The 23597-nt window shown below is 40.4% G+C and overlaps 1 protein-coding gene and 1 pseudogene across 1 annotated transcript in view; both read left to right on the top strand.

The window, feature by feature from the left end:
* Positions 1-7384, top strand: part of Ell2 (elongation factor for RNA polymerase II 2) — a 65133-nt gene extending 57749 nt beyond the window's left edge. Inside the window, exons 9-12 of the mRNA XM_021180245.3 lie at positions 872-938; positions 4291-4462; positions 5613-5657; positions 5747-7384. Coding sequence (XP_021035904.1) covers positions 872-938; positions 4291-4462; positions 5613-5657; positions 5747-5863 — 401 coding nt within the window. The 3' untranslated portion in view covers positions 5864-7384. The remainder of the gene's footprint in view (positions 1-871; positions 939-4290; positions 4463-5612; positions 5658-5746) is intronic.
* Positions 2753-2901, top strand: LOC115029117 (small nucleolar RNA SNORA42/SNORA80 family; annotated as a pseudogene).
* Positions 7385-23597: the final 16213 nt, after the last annotated feature.

Here is a 23597-nt window from a genome sequence, read left to right as displayed (position 1 = left end):
TGGCTCTATGTAATTTATTTAGTGTATTTTACCTTTTAAAAGACTTATAAATTGTCAGATATTCACATTTTCTTTGTAGTGAACATATGTTTTGCCAGCAGATTAGAGTTAGAATTATTAAGGGTGCCTTGAATTTAAAAAAAAAAAAAAACTTAATAAATTGTCTAAACATAGTCCCTGGAAACTGTGTGTTCCAGGGATATGATATGATACTGAGAACTTTAACAATGTGGCTACAGAATTTTTATTGTTTACCCTTAAATCATCTGTCAAGTGCTGTGAGAGCCACAGGTTAGAGAAGTATGCATCCACTTTCATTAATGTCTTGTGAACCAATGAAGAAACTTCCTACTCAATACCACTACCTGGCTAAAAGTGTTACAGCAAAAACGGTGCCACCCAAACAGCCTGCTCCCTGACTTTTTTGTTTCTTTTTTTCTCTTTCTTTTTCTTTTTTTTTTTTTTTTTTTTTTGACTTGTTTGAAACCCAGGAAAAGTAGATGCTGATTTAAAATTTGTATCTCCCCTTTGTCTGGCTGCATCTGCCACTACAGTCTTTGAATTGCCAGGCAGATGCTACAAGTGCTGATGAAAGAATAGAAGATTGACCTTGGGTTAAGATGGAATTCCTTTATTGTGCAGACTCTGCAGTAGCTGGGTGCTTTAAATGCCTGGTGTCAGCCCTGCTGGCCCTGGGCGCAGGCCTCCTTTGTTTTTGCTCCATTGTAGTCCTTGCTTGCTGTTGCTTATTGAGGTAGAAGAAAAGAATTTGAGGAAAAGTGTTCCAGATGTTTCTAATATATTTTAAAGTTAGAGCCGTTTGATAACCATACCGGTTGATGAACGCTCTGATTTTTTTCCCCCTTCATAGGAGTTAAAGAAGGGTGCACAGCCTCCATGGAGCCTTCTTCAGCACTTGAACTCCCAGATTATTTGATGTAAGTTTTCTGTCTTCCAATGGAGAGAACTGTTTAACTTTAGAAAGTTCGAAAATTCTTTTCCCATAATTTGCAAATCAAAAAAAGTAAGTAATTCCAGAAATAGAGTCCTAGAGCCACCTCTGCAATTGAAAGGCTGCCATTGAGCCTGCTGTCCCAGATGCACTGTCTTTAGGAGCAGCTTGTGCCTCCCCTGTGCAGGGCAGTGCTCACTGGCTTTTAAGTATAGAGAAGTTTGTCCTTTGTTCCAGGGCCAGGGTGAACATATGAGTCTTCAAAGCTGACTGTCCATCAAAGCACAGCCCCTAGAGGAGCCCAGAGTGCTCACAGGGCTTGAACCTCTTCACTGAACAATGCAGAGCAGGCATAGGCTCGTTTTTTATGGAAATAAAGGTCTTTTTCTCAAATTAATTCTAAGAGGAAAGAATAGTAAAGTTGCCTCATTTCCCTTTAGTACCAGGTATGAGTTTTTCTTGTGACAACAAGTTGCTAAATGCTGAGCTGGGAAGATTTTTGTAACTGCTTATCACAGAAATTATAACTTGGGCTTATAATTCTAGCTTTTTCATACAATAAAAGGCTTCTGTAAGAAGAAAATAGTAAAGTTGCAAGTGCCTGGAAAAGTGGAGCATGGAAAAGCTAAAAGCTCTGATAGCAGAAGGCTTTCAAAATGAAACAGATCTGCACGCTGTAGCTAGAACCTAGAGCATGAAGTTATAACCTGAGCTCTCTGAACCTTTTGGTTTTCTTTTTCTGTTAGTGCCGTCCCATAGTGGGCCAAGTTAGGCTATCCTTGTATCCTTTGATTGTTGCAGAGGAGAGAACATTTTAGATTTACTAAGCTGCACAGTACTACTTAACCCCAGTGTGACAGCTATAGCTGCTGGAGAATGAGAAAGCAGGGTGATGCCATTGCCCCTCTCAGCTCACACCAGGTAGTGTGAGCAGCCTCCACAGACTCCAGTGCTAGGAGTCTCACCCTCCACTCACCTTACTCTCCTTAGATATGTGAAAGTTGAGCCCAGGAGCGTACAATCAGGATACCACCTGCATTCTCCTGTGATAAGTTTTACATCCTTTCATTAACAGTGTTATGTATAAAATTGTACATCCTAAGATTTCTCCATGGATTCACAGGTATTGCCTGCCATGTTTGCCAACCTAACTGGCTAACTATATTTAAGAAGTGTTTTAAGTTAATCCGAATGTGTTAGTGGAGTCTTACAGCAGGAAATGACCACTGCATAGATCACTAAGAAATGTTGATCCTCTGCCTCAGTGAACCGTGTGTACTTGTCATGTTCCTAAGGCTTTCGTTATATATTTAATTTACTTAAATAAAAGCGACATGTTTTGCCCAAACTAAAAACTTTATACCAACCAGTACAGCTATTTTCTAAAACTAAGAAGAACATTTCCAAAACTTAAAACTTAACTTACCTCATAAGAAAACCGAAAGGCGACTCCATGTTGAGTCTTTGAATAATTCTCATTTAACCACAAAAATTTTTGTATACTAAAGTATTTCTGTTACTTGTGGTTGGGAGTTATCTCATTTTTGTGTGTCTTTATTCTGTTACCTCATTAAAAACCAACTGCAAACTCCTAAAAATTTGTTAAAAATAGTTTTTTCTTAAAATACCAGTATCAAACTGCAACACAATTGTTGGCCTAGTTGTATTTTTCCTTAACAAAGTTATTAAATAAAATACCAAATGTCAGAGTCTTAGAAAGTGTGATAAATATATTACACAATGAATTAAACCAGAGGTTCAAGATTGCCTTAGTCTTTACTTTTTTTTTTTTCAAAAAAAATATGTATATTGGTTTTATTCATTTGATAATGAACTGTCTTAAAAAATTTTAAACATTCATAGTGTCCCATGCTAGAGCAACCCGTGGCCCCGAACCATTGCCTAGCCTCTGTCTGTAGGCTGCTGGCACTGAAGTGGGTCGCACAATAAGAAAAAAAAAAAAAAGAAAGAAAGAAAGAAAGAAAAAGAAGAAAAAAAATTAAACAAACTGACAATAACTTATATACACTTATTCCCAGTAACCTCAGTCACCCTCGGGGCTCCCTCTGATGTGCAGTAAGATAGCATGTCTGAAGAGGACTGCTCCCTGTGGCTGGCAGGGGTACTTTTGCAGCTGAGACCAGCTGGGTAACTTAAATCAGCACAGTGCTACTGTCTCAGTCACACTAGAAAACCCAACCTCTACACTGTGGAACTCAGCAGAAATGAGAATACTACCAACCAGTACAGCTATTTTTTTTTGCACACTAGTCACTTTTCCCACTTCCCCACTTTCCCAGCAAGGCATTTGTGGTAAAGCAACTTAGATAAAACTGGTCTGATTATATAAAGCCATCTGGAGAGGCCCAAGTTCCAAGATGTTGGCACCGTAAGGATCAAGTGTGCCCAAGTTTGCACCTTAGAATGCATTCTACAGCTCCCCCCAGCTGCCTGATGTCAGTTCTAACCCAAAATAATCAAGAAAATAGATCTTCAATGGCAGGAAAACAAAACAAAAAGGAAAGCTGACTGTGAACTAATGATACTGCTTGTCTTACTATTAAAATGACCTTTTAACTGATTTACTCACAGCTGAGTTACCTGGCATATGGAAAAGACAGCACATGTACATGTGCGCACACACACAAATACATGCAAGTACTTACATATACACATGTAAAAATAAATCTTTCCTTATCCAAAAGTGGGGGAAGGATATAATCTAGAGAAACTTTTTGGTGGAGGGCCTTACTCTAGGTCATTTTTTTTTTTTTAATTTGTCCTAATTAGAAGTATCAGGAAGGAACAGAGACCAAACCAGAAGGCCCTTGTTGAAGAGATCTGCTTGTCACAGATCTAAAGGACACCTCTCACAAAGCAGTGGGTCTTGGGACAGCTTTGACTTCAGTCTTCAGTGACTGTGGCATTCCCCCAGACATATAACCCGGCAAGCACTTCTTTCTCCATATTCCTTGTAACAGATGGCTTGGTCTCTTCCACTGTGTGCTAGTAAATTGTCTGGAATAGAGAAAGGCTCTGGAACAAGTCTGTATACACATTCTTTTCTTTTTATGTGGTTCCTTTTGAATTCCATTACCATTGAATCTCACATTCTCCATGGACACACTTAAGGCCTTCTGTCTAGAAGGTCATTTCACCTGGAAGGTCCTGTGAAAGAGTGGCCTGGCAACAAACCAGAGGCAGAGTGACATGCAGTTACTGTAGGTATATGCAAGAAGGCAGTCTCTTTAACTATTTAGCTTAAATCCCAGCCTCGTGCCACCAGACTTATTCTTTCTTTCTCTCATTTATCCTCTTTTCCTCTCTTTTCATATTAGAAAATATATTGCTATTGTCTCTTATGAGCAACGCCAGAATTACAAGGATGACTTCAATGCTGAGTATGATGAATACAGAGCTTTGCATGCAAGGATGGAGACTGTAGCCAGGAGATTTATTAAACTGGATGCACAACGAAAACGCCTTTCTCCCGGTTCAAAAGAGTACCAGGTAAAATGAAGGACGCGTTCCCGAATGAACTGAGTTTGATTTCCTCAGCTTCCCTAGTGCCATCCTAACAGCCTTTAGTGCAAACTGCTAATACACTAGGCTATCTGATGCTTTAGGAAACAAAGGTGCTTGAAATAGTTCTTAAATACTGGGGAAAACATAAGCAGTGGGGGAAATGTGTTCTGCTATAATATATAATGTGCCGTGAAACATACAAAACAGAACTAAGAACTTTTTACTGGGCTGCAATTGTAAGAGACACCATTGTGTTACATTCTAGTAATTTCTTTTTTTTTTAATAGTTTTTATTAGGTATTTTCCTCATTTACATTTCCAATGCTATCCCAAAAGTCTCCCATACCCTCCCCCCACACACACACTCCCCTACCCACCCACTCTCACTTTTTTGGCCCTGGCGTTCCCCTGTACTGGGGCATATAAAGTTTGCAAGTCCAATGGGCCTCTCTTTCCAGTGATGGCCGACTAGGCCATCTTTTGATACATATGCAGCTAGAGTCAAGAGCTCCGGGTACTGGTTAGTTCATAATGTTGTTCCACCTATAGGGTTGCAGATCCCTTTAGCTCCTTGGGTACTTTCTCTAGCTCCTCCATTGGGGGCCCCGTGATCCATACATTCTAGTAATTTCAACCATTATTCTGTTTGCTAGGTTCCTAGTTCATTAAATTTAGAAGGGCTTAATAGTAAAAGTTATTGAATTATTAAAATGTAATATTATGTCTCGCTTTTAAGGGTATTACCAATCTGTCCATATTATTTTGTACTTTTTTTTCACTAATACAATGCTTTGTAGAAATTTTTTCATCAACTTAAAAATCACTTAACTCTCTTTTTACTGTCCTTTTGTAGGGCCTACAAGGCATTCTTGTAATGTAGATTGTCTTGCTGGACAGAGCTGCTAGCTGTCTGTCTGTCTGGGATGACAGACCTACAGAATATGTAGAATTGCTGAGTCAAGTTTGCATTTGCTGTTTTGCTAGCTGCTGCCAAATTGCCAAATTGGGACAAATGTCTCAAGTTATATCTCATCAGTATTTCCTACACCTTCCAGGTGCTTGTTAGATATAGTACTAACTCTTCTTGTTAAATGTAGTACCATACTCTTCTTAATTGTAATTTATAATTTTACAGAATGTTCATGAAGAAGTCTTACAGGAATATCAGAAGATCAAGCAGGTGAGTCCCACCCCTTTGCCTTTCTGGCCTACAGTGAGAAGCAGGGTAAATTCTGTGACCTAATGCCTCACTATTTTCTTTGTCTACAGTCCAGTCCCAATTACCATGAAGAAAAATACAGATGTGAATATCTTCATAACAAGCTGGCTCACATCAAAAGACTAATAGGTGAATTTGACCAACAGCAAGCAGAGTCATGGCACTAGAGCTCTGCTTGGACCAGAAGATGTGAATAAACTAAAGCTTATTTATTTAAAATTCCAGATGAGTTGCTCTAGATTCTAAAAGATGAAACTTTGCTTGTTGGAAGTTTCAGTATTAGTAAACTTGAGTTACTTTTTTTCCTCTCCATTTTACTTTGCTGCCCTGAATTTTGAAGCTGCTTTTTTTCTGGTCCTCTCCCCAACTGCCCACTCCCAACCCCCAACTTGTTTGTTAATAGAAGCAATTTTTAAGAGATTGGGGATCCAGTGTCTATACTTCAAATCCATTTTCCTTGATAACTTGTCTTTGTCATTAGAGATGATTTTTTTTTAAAGATATCGGGGATGCAAAGTCCATACAGATACAAAGAATTACGTGTGTTTAAAACAAGGCAAAACAGTAATGTGCAAGGTGAAAAGCTTTTGGATAAACAAAAGCCTATTTTCTGACCTTTCTTAATGCAAACTCTTTGCCTTAAATGGTAGAATATTTAGATATTTGCACAAAGTACAAAAAATCAAAACATTGTTTTTGGAGGGTTGAAAAATAGAACATGAATGTGTATAGTTTTCTGTACACATACATGCACATATACATACTTACATACATACATACATACATACAAACATACGGGCTATCTGGCTCTAGAGTGTTAAATCTGCCCTAAAAGTCAAACCCCCATTGCAATGGCTGCCTTAAGGTGTTTGCTAGTTGTGTACATCATGTGGTTAACCAGTAGCTACACTGCTTCCCAGTGATAACAGCCCCAGCCCGGGAAGCACACTGTGGCCTACCAGCATCAGAACCTGTGTGTTCTGCTTGTATGTCTGCAGAGCTGCTGTGGATGTGAGCTGCGTGAAGGTTAAAAAAAGCTGCTACTCTCAGTAGGCCGGACACTCAGGTTAAAGAGCTGACGAGTGTTGCAGTAGCTTGTTGGTGTGTGTTTGCTTGGTTTTTGTTTGTTTCTGTCAAATTGCTACTTCTATTGTGGAAGACAAAAGCATTTCCATTTCAACAGTTTGTCAGCTTTATTAATGTTGGGCAAAAAATGATATGTTATGAAAATGAAACAGATCTTATAGTTTTGGGGCAAAATGACAAAAATAAATGTGTAGGTATCCTATTTATATACTGCTATAAAGTATTTTTTGAAGAAAGATATGCAAAGAAGCTATTACCTACATCAGATGTATATTTAAATTTTTTTTCATCCTGGATCCCAGGAATATAAAAAAGAGTAGATATATTTAACCATAACATACTGTGACTCATCAAATAGCACAAACTTTCATTTCATGGAGTTTATCTGTTAACGTTGATTTAAACTATCACTTGTCTTATCATGTGGGAACATAAGTTATGTGGTCAAAATATAAAGATTTTGAACTAAAGTTGATTCAGGTTGTCTTGTATCGTTGTCTCAAAGTGCTGCCAGTTGAAAAGGGAAGCATTATGTTTACAAATCTGTTTTGAAATGTTTGCCAAAATTTTGGTAGTATCTTTAATAAAGATGTTTGTCTTCAGCATCCAAAAACAAGTGAATAATTTTGACGTGTATCACTGTAAACTAGAACATGTTAGTATTGAGGCCCTGTGGCAGAATATGTTGATTAACTTTCTTGTGGAGTTTTCCTGAAATGTCAACTGGAAAGACTGGGTAATGGATCCAAAGCACAGAGACAGCCAACCACTGAAGCCAAGATTCCTCTGACGCTACAACTCTGGTATCACTGCACACCTTCCATCTGGGCATGGCCTTCTGGAGACCTCCATTTCCGTTTTGAGATCCCTGGTGCTCTTTACCTTGATATTGCTACAGTCATTATGAAGGAGAAGTTTCTCTCAAACTTTTGAGTTTAAAAAGAAGAGAAGAAGCTTAGTTATGGCTAAATTGGGGCCTCACATTGTCATAGTAGATCTCGTGACATAATGACTTCAGGAGTGCACTCTGAAGTGCTGGCCTTTCAATGAGATTGTTGCTGTTCTTTGCTATGGGCAATGTTTCACAAAAGTAAGGGTGTTGAATGGCTTGCTTGCATTACCCACATTACAGTCTCTTGGGAGAGACCAGGTACCCACATTTTCACAAGGTGCTTGCAGTAACAGTTGCAAGCCAATGTGTAATTGGCTTAGGTGTAGCTCTAAATTTTAAGTCCCTTAATCTTGAAACCTTGCATGTATATACTCCCGCTTTAGCAGATGCTCAATTTGAACTAAGCATGAGACCACCCCAGCTGAATCTGTACTTGAGTTTCTAATCATTTTCTGAGGAAACAAGGCAGAAAAAAGTAAAGGCATCCCTTGAGCCCTGCCATTGAAAACCTGCAACAGTTGATACCAGCCGTGACTCTGGTGATCCTCAAAGATAAATGGAGGGTCCCAAAGTCGTCATTGTGTCAGCAACCCTTCTTAAAGCTATACCTCTTCATTGGGTAGGGGTTGAAGTTTCATTACATAAAGCTTTTGAGAATTCAATGAAAACTAGCCACCTAAATTAGGTAATTTAATATCTGTGCAACACAGATAATGTGTGGAATCACTGCTTTTCACATGAGAATAAGTCCATTTTGACTGACAGCAAAGGGGTAAGGCAGAGATAGGCTTCAGATTTCGAGGCGGAGTATTGGGGTTTATTGAGTGCTAGGCGTATGCATACCTGCTCTTCTGGTTTTGCTCTTCAGAGATTGCACTAGCAGGAGAGCAGTGGCTACAGGTGGCTCTGATACTTTACGATTGCGTAATTCTCAAATTGGGAATCAGAGACATGTCATTTTCAACTTCTGCCTGCCTGGTTCAACTGACCCACCAGGCTGGTTTTTCCTTCTGTGATTGGATATTAGTACAGCATGAGAGCTTACAAGTAGACAATAAGTACCCTTTTTAAGTCTATGAAATTCAGGAGGAAGCTTCCAGAAGGCAAGCCCACGTGACTAGCAGGCATGTTTGTCTTAGACAGCCTAGGGCTTCTTGCCTGCCCATCAGACTTGGTTTCCCATTGGGTTTACAGCTGATTGTGGTGTTTTGTGCTCACTCTGCTCTGCCTAACCACTCTCACTTCCTGCTGTCCAGTACCAATGGTTCCTGCCATCTCAAGGCGCCCACGCTAAAGCAGCACTGCAGCACTTAAGCCCCACTTTCTCCCTCTGCTGAGTCCTCATCTTTGAGTCTTTGTTTAACCTTCCTACCTGAAGCATGCTCTCTTGATTCTGTGTTCCTCCTTCACAGCACTTGTCACAATTGTAATGGGATGCTAGTTCAGCCAATGGAGACTGTTTTGTTCAGTCCATGGTCTGAAGCCTCTGTCTTAGTCCCTGGCACTAGAGCTTTGTTAGAAGAATGAGCAAAGCAGACTCTTCACAAAGGTCATATTTAACCTTGAAAGGATTTGGATTAGTGCAGGAGTCTACTGGGTCATCAGGTGGCTGTGCCCTGTTGCTATCTTCTCAAAGCCAGGGTATAGGCATTGGCCATAGTGGCTGCCTGTAGAAATTCCTTTTGCTGTGATTAACTGGATATTTTCAAAGGTGGCATCTCTTTCCAATATTAGCATTCATACTTCCAGATTCCTTTGGGATCTGAAATAAAAATTTTGGGGGATTATTTTTACCATTGATCGCAACTTGCATATAGGTACTGACTTCATATCCTGAATATTTTTTTTACATGTGTGTGTGTGTGTGTCAGTCAAAGGACGACTTTTAAGAGTTATTTCTCTCTGTTCATCATGTGGGTCCCAGACATCAAACTTCAGTCATCAGGTTTGGCAGTTTGTACCTTTACCCGCTGAGCGATTTTAACTAGTCCAGTATTATTTTTCTAAATCACTTTCTCTCGATTCTCAAGGACATGGTGGATAACAGTCTAAAATTGGTACGCCAATTTTCCAGCATAATCACAGCATTCTAGAGATGTTTCTTTAAATTCAACACATGCTTTTATTGACATTTATTGTGTTTAGCACTTGCTCAGCCTCCGAAGTGGTGGACACTCTGAGGATAATTGAAGAACTCTAGTGTTTCTAGTGTACGGGTAAAGACAGTGGAGCCCATCAACAACATTCACCACAAACTGCCTTCATTTTGTAATTGGCAAAGCTAACTGACAGCATATGGCACAGCAAGATGAGGCCCAAGAAACTTACACACATCCCAGGTAGGGCAGTAGACACCTGATTCAGAGGTGGAGATGGGGCTTGATAAGGTACCAGACAAGCACAGCATTGGCCACAGTAGTGCAGAGAATCACTACAGATAGTGATCAAGTGAAGAAAAGTCCTCAGTTTCCCAACTGTGAGTGGAATGGTAATGACCTCAGGAGTTGCTATGGAAGTGTATAAGTAGAGATGGACCAGAACCTGGTACATGTAAATGTATCTGAGGATTTGAGAATCACTCCTTTCCATCTTTGATTTGTATGTGCAAAGCTTTATAGCAGTATCAGTAAGTCCATTGTGTTTATTTAGAGTTTGGAATGAAGGCAACTGAGCTCCTATGATAGACACACAATACCTAACATTTTAAAGATGCTGGTCCTGATTTTCAAGTACCACATTAAATTAGCACCTTGGCTACCAGTAACATACACATATATGGAATAAATGATTTGCATTTATTCTAAACTTGAGCTAAACTGAATATTCTCTATTATTGTTATCTTTATAAAAGACAGAGTTGTGAAGGATTTTTTTAATTTTATTTGAAACCATACTTTATGCAATTCAACTTATATAATAAATGACTATAACTAAAGTGCTTTTTTTTTTTAAATCTTTTTTTTTTTTTTTTTTTTTTTTTTTTGGTTTTTCGAGACAGGGTTTCTCTGTATAGCCATGGCTGTCCTGGAACTCACTTTGTAGACCAGGCTGGTCTCCAACTCAGAAATCCGCCTGCCTCTGCCTCCCGAGTGCTGGGATTAAAGGCGTGCGCCACCACGCCTGGCTCTAAAGTGCTTTTATATTATACTTTAAGTATAATTTTTTAAATCAGATTTTCAGGCCTGGAGAGATGACTCAGCAAGTAATAATACTTACTGTTCTTGCAGAGGACCACAGGTCAGGAGGCTCACAACTACCTGAAACTCCAGGTCCAGGGCATCCAGTGACCTTTTCTGGCCTCTATGAGCACTTATGTGGCACACAGCCTTATATACAGGTACTCACACATACACATAAACCTTTTTTAAAAGTTACTTTTTCTTAGTGACTTGTCACATCTGATTCTCTTTGTGCTAATGGTCAAAAAGAATTCCCAACTTTCACAAAAAAAGGACACAGTTTAAAAGAGCCTCTTTGTAACCCTAAGGCTTCTTACAGCCCCTCACTAGAGGGTCATGGAGAGGGGTGTTACACAGAAGATGCTTTTGGGAAAGGCTTCTGGGAAAAGACTCCTTATAACTAGATGCTGCTCCTCTCAAGGACAAAGTTCATTTAAATCAGACTTGCCTAAAGAGAATAGAGAGGGTCTCCAGGGGTCCTATGGCCACCTGGGCTATAGACTGCAGCTGAGAACAGCTGTAAGGGGACACTAGGGACTGCTGGCATGCCCCTCAACAACCACCCTCATCCTTCCCTCTCTCTACTGTTGACAAGTCTCTCTTGCTATAGGAGCCAATTATCACCACCCCACCTGCTCCTCCCTTCTCTTGCTTGACTTACTTGAATGAACAATCCTGCTCCTCCCTTCTGTTCATATGCATATCTTAACACTATTTATCTTTGTCTAAAGATAATGTCTTGCAGTTAGTAAGGCCACCAGTTCAGAAACAGGAACCACAAAGCAACACACTAAAGCTTGGGAAGCAGTTGAAATGCTTTATAGGCCTACATCCTGGGGTGCATCTTAATGCTGGAATTGCCAACAGGTAATCCAGGGCAATTTGCCTCAAGTCTGGACTTTGTGGCAATTTAGGATATCAGGATTTGGAATAGATTAACAAATGCTGTTGCACTGAACTAGACTGACAAAAGCAACATTGTTTGTTCTTACATGTCCCCCTGAAAGGTGCCTTCATCAGTGAAGTTGTGGCAGGTCCTGTAATTTCTCTAGAGCAGCTATTCATAGTCTCTTGTCTCATTAGTCTAGTCTTGTAGCCAGAACTCTACAGTGTGTTTAAAGTTAAGGCCTCTTCCCTTCCAACTCCAGCTTGCTTTAGGCTAATAGCCAAGCACGCCTTACCTTTCCCTCTCCTCTTTCCATTCGGCTTGCAGCAGGTTGAAAGGAAGGGAGCAGGTAGGGGGCTATGGGACAGGAGAGGTCTTGGATGGCACCTTTGAAATTAGCCTTGATTTCTTCCAGACACTGTCAAGCTCTTGGACATCTCAGACCTTTCTGTGGCCTCTGGCTGCTGGCCAGGCCTCTCCTTTAGCCAGCCTTGGTAGTCTCCATTTTCTCCTACCTCAACCCCTACATCTTCCTCTCATAGGCTATCTTTGACTTTTTCAGGCAGGAAGCTAGACACTAGGGCCTCTCTTTAAATTGATCATATAAACTAGAGAAATTGTATCTGGGTTCTTACTCTTAGATGAGCACTGTGGCCCTCATTAGGGATGTAGCAACTTCCCAGATGCATCCTTACTCTACATCCTGATGTACCTCAAGCATGACTCACACAGCTACCTTCAAAGTCCCTCAACTAGCTTGAAGAGTCACCAGTCATTCAAAGAGGCCACCATAAAGCTTTTCCCTTAACCTATAGTAAAGAAGAATATGCCTCTCCTCCCTATATAAACCTATAGGAAGTCTAACATCAGCTGACTCTTCACTATTACACCCATAAGAGGAACCAGATGATAAAGGGAGGGAGGCTAGACTTTCTCCAACATACTCTGCAAAGTTTTCGTTAAAAATGATTCAGAGTCTGACTTCTTTCTCAGAGTTCGACAGATGTAGATGCTATCCACTATCTTGGGAAATCAACAAATACTGTCAGGATGTCCTCTGTTCATCCTGGTTGCATAATTTTTTTTTAATTCCGTGCCATTACCATTCTGTGTTCAAGTCTTCATGTGCACCTCACTCAGGCTTGTGCTTAGAAACAGGAACACGCCACTAAACAAGACAAATGGAAATTATGCAGAATGATCCCAGCAGGATCAAATGCAGGGTAGGTTCAGCTTGAGAGTGAGTAATGATGAGCATAGTAATGAGGGAACAAGTAACCCTCCCAAGCAAGCAGCATGGAGAACCAGGAAGAAACAGACCAGGTGGCAAAGCTTTTAGCATAGTTTATCCAGCCCATTTCTCATTAGCAAAAGCCCTGACAGGCCTGCTTTTGCTATTGAGTTTGTTCCCCAATTGCTGCTCTGTTTTAAAATATATCTGGGGAGGTGAAGCCAAAAAGACATGAACACTTGACTCCTGAGCCCCAGGCATTAGGTTTGTGGCCTAATCAGAGGCATTTTGGCACTTGAGATTCCCATCTAGTGGCCTTCTCGTGTTGCTACTTCTACAGAGGAAACTTTCCAAGATTGACTGATATCATTTTAACAGGCCAGTGAACCTCATTCACACTGGCCCAAGACTTTACATAGAAAGGGCTGGTCAGGGGAAGGCTGGTGACTTTGTCTCCTAGGATTAGTCACGATGCCTGTCTTACAGGAGGTGAGAGCCTAGTGCATAATGAGCACACAGAAAGAACTGCCCAGCTCTGCTGGTGCCTTGTCTGGGTAAACACTTCTGTAGTTAGAGCAAGAAATGTAGACCACGCAAAAAAAAAAAAAGAGAGAGAGAGAGAGAGACCGCCTGTACTATTAAAATTGTCACCAGCTCTCTCTGACGTCAGTAATCAGCCCATCTTTGTGACGAAACTCTAACAATGCCGTTGGTGGGTGAGCACGAAACAAGCAAGCAGACAAGAAGGACGTGCCAAAGGGCTAGAGAAGGAGGCAACGGCAGGATTTATCGCTACTTAACAACATTTCACAGACATCAATGGACTCTCGCTTTAAACCACCTTTAGTGGGAGGTGGAATGACCTACAAAATGAAATGAGTGCAAAAGAGTCATACTGGATGAGTAACACACAAGAGTACAGGTCAGATATCACTACTGGACTCCAGTTTTAACCAGCCTTCTTTAGGAGTTTGTTCTCTGACTTAGTGCTAGTCTTCAAGAGGGGCCTACTAACATCTCCTCACTGGCCACTTACATTCTCCTTCCATGTGGTTTTCTTTTTCCCAAAGAGAACTGAAGTAAATGTTTTGCATGGAAGGTAAACTTTGCACCACCCTGCCTGCACTCGTAAATCAGCTCTCAGTGCTTTGTCTCCTCCAGAGGATAAACATCATCTTCAGCTTGCACAGTACTTCACTTGAGGCTGGTCTTGGGTCACTAGTGGCCCTCTAGGACTTCTGCTAGTGCAGTCCCCACTCCTACCATTCCCATTGTGCCCTGTAAAAATGAAATGCCATGGCCACTTGTGGATGGGGCCACTGTTCCTGGCCTTTGTAGCATTGTATGTGGATCCCCCTTTAGTTGTGAGAAAGGGGACTCTACACTGCTGTGCCTTTGTCTTGATCTTTATGCATTCAGCTATAGCATAACTGCCCGTCGTGCTGAAAAAGTGGCCTATCCTTATCACTCCCAACTTCAGTCCATGATGTCTTTTCATTTTAGTAACTTGATAACTTGCTAGCATTATTAGCTATTCTAATCCCTTTTAGAAGATTAAAGATATGTAGCTTTTATATAATTTTTCAAAAAGAAATTGAGGTTTTGTGGATCTTTCTATTTCCTTTCTCTGAAAAGAAAAGGAGAAAGTTGTATCACTGAGAAACCCCAGAATGGCCAATTGCACCATTTCCTGTCTACTATGAGGTCTGGCATGGTGGTGATCTAAAATTTGCAATGGCTGTGCATGATGAAAATTACAAGGGTATTTCTGAAATTGCCCCTTTGTCCTCATTATGAGTGTTCTCCACCAGTGCCTAGTTACTTAAAAATATCTGGCTGTACTTAAATATTTAGCAAAACATCAAGCATCTATTATCCTATGCAGTAACTGCAGATTGGGGCTCTAGAAGCAACTTAGCTGGGTAGTTCTAGTTTAATATCCCTCAAAATGCTAGAATCAAGCCATCAGCCGAAGCTTCAGTTGTGTCAGGCCTTAACCTGTCCAGAGAATCTACTGTGCAGCTTACTCCATGGCTGTTGGCTGGATCCCCCTTTTCCTCGCCATGCGTAACTGTTCCTAGGCTGAGAAAGTGTCCTTACAGAAGGGTGGTAGACTGAAAGAAGGGAAAGAGATAGACAGAATCCAGATGAAAGCCAGTAGTTTATAACCCAATACTTGAGGTGCAGAGTTAGCTTATATAACATTTCAGACATTTCTCTGCTGGGTCCACAACAGCCTTCAGCCATCTCTATTCATGACTGCGATGTCAACCCTATGCCCATGTGCTTTTGTAAAAAATAAAACGTAGAATTGAACTCTGAAGAGTTTTCCGAAAAAAAGTCTAGAATTGTGGACTGAATGTTATACAGTACTCTATGATGGGTCTAGTCAGCATCTTGCCTCGGATTGCCTGCCCCAGGCCAAGGAGGGAGAAAATATGAGACGTAATCAAGTTTGAGAAGTAGAATGGCTTGCTTCTAGAGCTCCTGCCTTAGTGGAAATCATCCATCCATTAAAACATGACACATTTAACCTATGGCAACACTGACACTTAAAAAAAAAAAAAAGTAAGAATTGTTGCCTTCAAAAGGGCTGCAATCCAAATCTCAGTGCCAAGCAAAAACAACTACCAGGTGCCAAAACTGAATGCCAAGGTAAAGCTGATGCTAGAAACCAAATAATGAGGCCTCTCTGATGAGAGCACAGCCTAACAGTAGAAGCAGGCCAGGGCAGAAGGGTCAAGTTTGGACAATAGGTCCTGACTACCACCCAGCAACTCCGCCAGCCTGGGAAGAGGGAACATGAGCTAACAGAGAATTCTTAAATGATTTGACCTGGTTGTCTTCCTAACTCCCAGCCTGTGACTTAATTGGAAATCTAGAATAAAATGAAAACATGGCCTTTGCCTTCTTTGCTCTGTTGATAAAAGTGTACTCTGAGTTGGATCTGACCCAAAACCCTCCTCCTTAGGATGTTCACAGTATGGGAAGCTGCTAAGAGAGGAAGGAATCAGTCTTGCCCCGCCGTGATCTATGAAGCACAACAATGGCATGGAGATACCCCTGAAAGCACAATAGCAGTAGCACTTATCTCTTGGAGGTGACCAACACCTACTGATTGAATATAAGGCATGTGCAACAGGACAGAAATCATTTATGGTAATGGAAGCCTAACCAACCATCCAGGTCTAGTGAGATCATGAATCATAAGGAACCTTTACGAAACCAATATAATTCCTAACTGAATTCTAAATGTTTATCCTTAGACCCACACATAAGTCCAGGTTAACAAAAAGGTGATCATTTAAAAAAAAAAAAACAACAACAACAACAACAACAACTCCTCCTTGCAGCAGACAAAAAACATTACAAAAATCACAACTGCTTGATTTCTAAGAGAAACCGACCCTGGGGATGCCCAGCCTCAGTTGATATATCCACAACACACCTAAGGCTCAAGAAACGTCACAGAAGATTAATGGGAAGACTGTAAGAGCCACGGGACCAGGAAGTCTGCTTTCAGGTTGTTTCTCCTAGAAATGATAGGGAAGCTACAACCATCAATAATATGGATGCCTACATAGATCTGAACAATAACACTAATACACATACTAACATGGAAGGAGGACATCTCATGGGGGGCACCCTGAAACCAGAAACTACAGATAACTAATGAGAGAGGGAGAACAGACTTGTCCTCAGGATGGGCTCTTTAATACTAAAATGGTTAACCCTGAAATTGGAACTGTGCAATACTAAACAAACTTAAGCAAGGTGTGCCAAAAAAGAAAAAGAGGCCATGAATTTGAGGGGGAATCAAGCCAAGGAATATGGGGGGATAGAAGAGATGTTCCTCCTCTTAAATTCCCAAACAAGAATAATTTGGATAGGGAAAAAGAATAACCAACAAGATCTTTAAGAATTGGGGGGCTAGGTGGGGGATGTGATGGTGCACGCCTTTAATTCCAGCACTTGAAGACAGAAGCAGGAGGATCTCTTTGAGTTCGAGGCCAGCCTGGTCTGCATGGTGACTTCCAGGCTATCCAGAGCTACATAGACCCTATTTCAAACAAACAAAAGAATTAGACCAAACAAGATAAAAGGAAAAATCCAAAAATCCCAAACAGTGGACACTGGACATAGTAAAAGTAGAAGTTCCCCATCCCAACCAGTTGTAGAAGTAACTACAAGAGTACCATTGCATACACTAGCAAGATTTTGCTGAAAGGACCCAGATAGAGCTGTCTCTTGTGAGACTATGCCCGGGCCTAGCAAACACAGAAGTGGATGCTCACAGTCAGCTATTGGATGGATCACAGGGCCCCCAATGGAGGAGCTAGAGAAAGTACCCAAGGAGCTAAAGGGATCTGCAACCCTATAGGTGGAACAACATTATGAACTAAGTAATACCCCCCCCCCCCCCCCCCCCCCCGTCTAGCTCCATATATTACAGAAGATGGCCTAGTCGGCCATCAATGGAAAGAGAGGCCCATTGGTCCTGCAAACTTTATATGCCTCAGTACAGGGAGGGGAACGCCAGAGCCAAAAAGTGGGAGTGGGTGGGTAGGGGAGTGGGGAGGAGGGTATGGGGGACTCTTGGGATAGCATTGGAAATGTAAATGAAGAAAATACCTAATAAAAAATATTTAAAAAAAAAAAAAGAGTACACATATTCACCGGGCGTGGTGGCGCACGCCTTTAATCCCAGCACTTGGGAGGCAGAGGCAGGTGGATTTCTAAGTTCGAGGCCAGCCTGGTCTACAGAGTGAGTTCCAGGTCAGCCAGGGCTATACAGAGAAACCCTGTCTCAAAATAAAACAAAACAAAAAAACAAACAAAACAAAAAAAAAAGAGTACACATATTCACATATTCATGCAGTGATTTTTTTCCTGCTGTCCAAATATCAAATGTCAGTTTTAGTTAACAACATTGCCTGAACTAATGTTAATCTCTCATAACCACATTCATTCTTAACAGATGCATGCTTTTTCATTATTTTTATTTTAAATATTAAATTAATTGTGAAAATCTGGAATTTGCAACAATATCCAGACACTTCTCCCTATCTAAGTGTTTCACATTTAACAACTGAGCCCTTCACAGTCTACTTCACCTCGTTAAATCTCCTAAAAACCTAAAATTATGAAAAATTGTTTAATGAATGTTCCAAATTTTTTTAAAAAAAAGAACAATTTTACATTAATTTCTAGATGCAAGAAATTAAGTTTGTTTCTTGAACTTGGCAGCTTCCAGAGGCAGCTATAAATCGAGAGGAAGAAATGGAGGCTATTTCATTTCCCTTCCCAGGCTTTGGGTCTCTGTCCTGTGCTATACTACACGTCCACATTTACTTTAATGCATGTGGTTCTTTAACCAAGACTCTGGATGTGTTTGTTTTGCCCTGTGTTTAAAAAGACCCAAAGTTCTGCCTTTATCTCCCTTTTCCCAAGACTGTATTTTAAATCACTACTTACCAAAATTTTATTCCTTGCTTCTCCCTCTTTGCTAATTAACTAGATCTTTGGGGAAAAAAACAAAACAAAACAAAACAAGATCAGCCTGCTCTTTTTTCCCCTTATAAGAAGCTTGCTTTTTCTGCAGAGCTGTTCATAAAGTCCTTGTAGTGTTTCTATGGATCAGAGCTTAGTATGTGCTTCCCTATTGGTCACTTCTCTTGGGGTTTTGCCATCTGAAACTTCTTTGTGCACAGCTGTATCATACCCAACTTCACTGTCATTTCGATTTTACTTCAGGCTCTCTTTCCTTTTCTCTATATCCTGTACTCTATTCCAAAGACAACCATTATCCCTGGTTGACAGGTGGCTGTCATCTTTTTTCCTTATTTCATTTATTTGCTTCCCTGCTTAAACACTATTCTCTGTAGTCTGAGCCCCACCCATCACTGGGTGCATTTCCACAGTATCTGCTCTAATGTGATTTTCTCCATTTAGTTTGATGTTGGCTACTGGCTTGCTGTATATTGCTTTTATTATGTTTAGGTATGGGCCTTGAATTTCTGATCTTTCCATGACTTTTATCATGAAGGGGTGTTGGATTTTGTCAAATGCTTTCTCAGCATCTAATGAGATGATCATGTGGTTTTTGTCTTTGAGTTTGTTTATATAGTGGATTACATTGATGGATTTCCATATATTAAACCGTCCCTGCATCCCTGGGATGAAGCCTACTTGGTCATGATGGATGATCATTTTGATGTGTTCTTGGATTCAGTTTGTGAGGATTTTGAGTATTTTTGCATTGATATTCATAAGGGAAATTGGTCTGAAGTTCTCTTTCTTTGTTGGATGTTTGTGTGGTTTAGGTATCAAAATAATTGTGGCTTCATAGAATGAATTGGGTAAAGTACCTTCTGTTTCTATTTTGTGGAATAGTTTGAGGAGAGTTGGAATTAGGTCTTCTTTGAAGGTCTGATAGAACTCTGCACTAAACCCATCCGGCGGTTTCATTATCTTCCATTTCTTTCAGCACTCTTTTACTTTCTTTTCTCTATTTCATAAAGTAAAAGTAAAATAATATATATGTGTGTGTGTGCATATATATATACATGCATATATGCACACACACACACACACACACATATATAGTATGTGGTTTATATATACAAGTCCTATAGATAGTCTATAGATAGTAGAGAACAAATAAAAAATACAATGTATAAACCTAGGTGTTCTTGTTCTAGCATTTTCATTCAAAACTATTTTTAAATTCTGGCAAGAAAAGGTGATAATCACTATAGAGGTGAACAGAGCCACACCCTGGGGTCTGTTAGAAACATTTACCTAGGTAATTACCTGAAGGTGGGGAATGCGGCTCAGAGGCAGGGGGCTTAAGTTACTTCCTTTTTTTTTTTTCCTTTTTTTTTGAGAGTGTAGACATATGTTATATATTTTTACATATGTGTTCTCTGTCGTCTCTGTAATTCTTTTAAAGAAACTCTGGTGTTCTGAAACAGTCTTTCTTTCCTAAGAGCTTATTGGCTCATTTTAGCTGGGTACTGACAATTCTGATGTCCCAAGTTCAAGGCCTGTGATGGCCACACAAGTGCTGTGATACATGTGTTCCACATCCCCAATAAAGATATGTCATAGAAAGATTTAAGAGTTTATCCATCATATTTTAACTACAAAGTTTCTTCAGCATTCGTGTTGCGGGGCTCTATTTTTGTTTGAGGTTGGTGTTTGTAAGTACATGTGAAGTATTGCTGACTTCTAAAGGAAGGAGATTCTCTCCTGACTCCCTAGGTTGAAACACTGTGAGATGAGTCAGGGGTGCAAACCAGGCTTCAGTCTGCAGATTGGCTCTTACTGATCACACTCTCTGACCCTGCAGATGAGTGGGCTACCCAGGCTGGCTTCCAGACCGGAAGGGTCATGATGCATGTGCCAGCTCTCCATCTTTTTCTTGTTGTTTTTGTTTTGTTTAGTTGTGGCTTGAATCTGCCCAGCTGCTGCAAAGCTGTCTGCCATTCCACTTTTTTATATTTGCTGTTAATCTTCTAAATAGGATGTCTATTTTCAGAGAAAATAAACATAGCTTGCCCAATAACTTCCTGCCATCTGTCTGACCATCCTTTCTTTCTGTGCAAAACAGAACCAGATCCCAGGGGCGGCTCTGCATTCCTGCTGTGTCCTGTTTGCATCCTTGGTCCCAGTATTACAGAGGAGCATCCCTGATGCTCTCATTACCAGTCAGACTTCTTTAGTCGACTTATTGATTGGATGATTTGGTATTTCTTTGATGGTTTAATTCTTGAAGCTCTTCATAGAGTCTGAATATTAATCCCTTCTCAGAACTATTGCTGGGAAGGATTTTTTTTTCTTCCATGCTGGAGGTTGTCTCTGCTGATGGTTTCCTTTGAACATGGAAGCTTTTGATTTCACTCATCAGTTCATGGGATTCTTTCCTGTGCTGTTGAAAAGTCCTTGCCTCTGCCTGTATCTTTGTGTTTGCTCATGTTTTCTTCTAGCACTTCAAGTCTTACATTAAGGTCTTGGATCCATTTTGAATTGAATTTTGTGCAAGGTAAGAAATATGGATCTGGTTTCATTATTTTAACCGATGGATATTCACCTTGCCAACACCATCTGTAGAAGAGGCTGTTATTCTTCCAACCTGTGTTTTTGACACCTTTGCCAAAGATTTGGCTGCAACTTTGTAACTTGGATGAGTTCATCTGTGAGTCCTATACTCTATTCCATTGGTCTATGTGTCTGTTTTATACCAGTTCACAGTAGATATTTTCAAATGTTCGTTTCCTTTCTTGTTTGTGTAACATGATCCACCCCATAATTGTCATGTTATTTTAGTAACTGTTTAATATATACAAGATTTCTTGAAAAAAGGAGTGTTCTTTTGTATTATGTTACATAATTGTATAACACCTAAGTGTCATACTGCTGTGTTAGCCTCTGTCTGGGGACTTAAATGACATTACTGTCAAAGTGCTCTTTTGGCTATTGGGTGCTAACCAGTGTAAGAAAACTGTATTATCACCATGTCATCACATTCGTTTATGTGCCATCCTTCACAAAGAAACCCAGCCATACCTTGACTGCCGACCCCCTCAGTAGAGGAATTTTAGCTGGATTTTACCCTGGAGTTTGCAGAACTGGACCAGTCTGCTGTGAATTCTCAGGATCTTCCCAAGGCTGGCATGGGACTTTGCTGGTGTTTTCCACAGAACTGCAATATGATACACATGAGAAGAAACTAGGTCAGAATCGTCTGGAGCTGCCTCCCTCCCCAGCTAAAGGTCATTCTTAATCCTTCCACAGTTCCCAGAACTCTGTGTGCGGTGGGGGGTTTTTTTGTTTGTTTGTTTGGGGGTTTTTGTTTTGTTTGTTTGTTTTTATGTTCCAGGAAGGAAATGACTTCTATAAAGCAAAACAAGGAACATATTCTTCATGAGAGCAAAGAACCCTAAATATTTCAGTGTTCCATTGACAACATTACAAAGATAAGTTCTAATGAAATTTGATGATGCTATTTTTCCCATGGTCAAAATGGGAAATTGTATCTCTGTGTAGAGCCGTGGCTGGGCTTGAATCGTGAGCCTGAGTGACAGGCATCAAAGGAAGCTCGGGATGGAGCCCCTGTAAAGGTAGAATACTTGTTACCCGGATGTGCTTTCATCTCCACGTTTCCTAAACCTTATGTCACCTTCTTGTCTGCATAGCTGTCCCCTTGTATAGTTTTGACTCGGCCTATACCCATGGCCTTGTAAGCTCAGATATTTATATGGAAATACTGCCTTCATGATTCAGAGACAAACAAGGAAGCGTGAGTTCACTGGTAGAATGCCTTCCACTCATTATCCTTTCATTCATTGTTGAAAAGAGATGTTTACCTAGCTTCTTTGTATGCGGTACCTAATAAATAGCATGCTCACCGACAGAAAGAACCACAAAGTATGTGCACACATAGTTTACATAATATATACCTATCCTTGCACACTAAAATTTATTAGCGATGATATAACTTACAGACACAGACATTCAGGTTGATCTCGTGTTGGTGCTGTGTATTTAGATGCTCAGTTTTGTGCCCCCAAATCAGGTTGCAGTCTGGGCATGGGCATCATATTGACCAATGTACTGTAGCGATTGCTCTCCAATAATCTCTGGCAGGGCAAAGGAGAGAGAAAAGCAAGCCTTTGGATCCAGTAGGAGCTCTCAGGTAGGGACCATGAGGAGAAGGATGGAGAAGGTCAAAAAAGGAAATCACCATGAGGCAAGATAGACCATGAGCCCTTAAGACACACATCCAACAGAGAAAGACTCAGTTGGCAAGTCACAGGGCATTTATCTGGGTACACTAAGGTGATAGTAGTCTCAGAACCTGCCCAGTTTAGACCTGCAACTTGTTAATAAATTCTGACATCTCTGTGTTGTTTACTTGGGAGCTAAATGGGGAAGAGTGGGGCAGAAACTTTCCCCCCACCCCCAGTAAAATTACCTTAACAGACACATTTTTAAAAACATTGATAACAATCTCTCCCAAAAATTATTCCAAAATTAAAACTGTCACTTAACAGGTTATGGCATGTTTTTTCCAAGAGCTTTCATGGTAGATAGAAATTGCCAAATGCAAAAACCAGTTTATCCTTTGCCTCCACAGAATAAAGTCATTACTCATTAAAGTAGATTTGTTTATTTTGACAATGTCTCAGCCTTTTGCTTGAGCTAGCCTTGAGCATGTCGGTCATGATACCTGGGCCTCATTACCTGTATGAACAACTTCACTTTCTTTTCTTTTCTTTTCTTTTTTCTTTTTTCTTTTTTCTTTTTTCTTTTTTCTTTCTTTCTTTTTTTTTTTTTTTTTTTTTTTTGCATTGCTATTATTCGATGGCTCCTTGCTGGTAAGGTATTTCATCAAGCCCATACTATGCCCAGGTCAAGGGCTTGGGGCTAAAGTTATGCAAATGCCTTTGCGAGCTGGGTTCATTTCTAAATCCAGTTGTCATGCTCTCTTCTCCATTCTACTGCCACTAATGATGGAGGCCTTAGCTGACATCTGACTATTGGTCCATTTTTGTGTAACCTTCTCAGTGTCTTTTAAAAAGCCTGGATGCCCTCAAAGTCAAGTTGGCTCTGAAAAGCATCTCAC

The sequence above is a fragment of the Mus caroli genome, unplaced genomic scaffold (genome assembly GCF_978045245.1).
Source record: "Mus caroli unplaced genomic scaffold, Mus_caroli_1 scaffold_15, whole genome shotgun sequence".
In the NCBI taxonomy this organism is placed as follows: Eukaryota; Metazoa; Chordata; class Mammalia; order Rodentia; family Muridae; genus Mus; species Mus caroli.
This window is presented reverse-complemented; position numbering and strand designations above follow the sequence as displayed.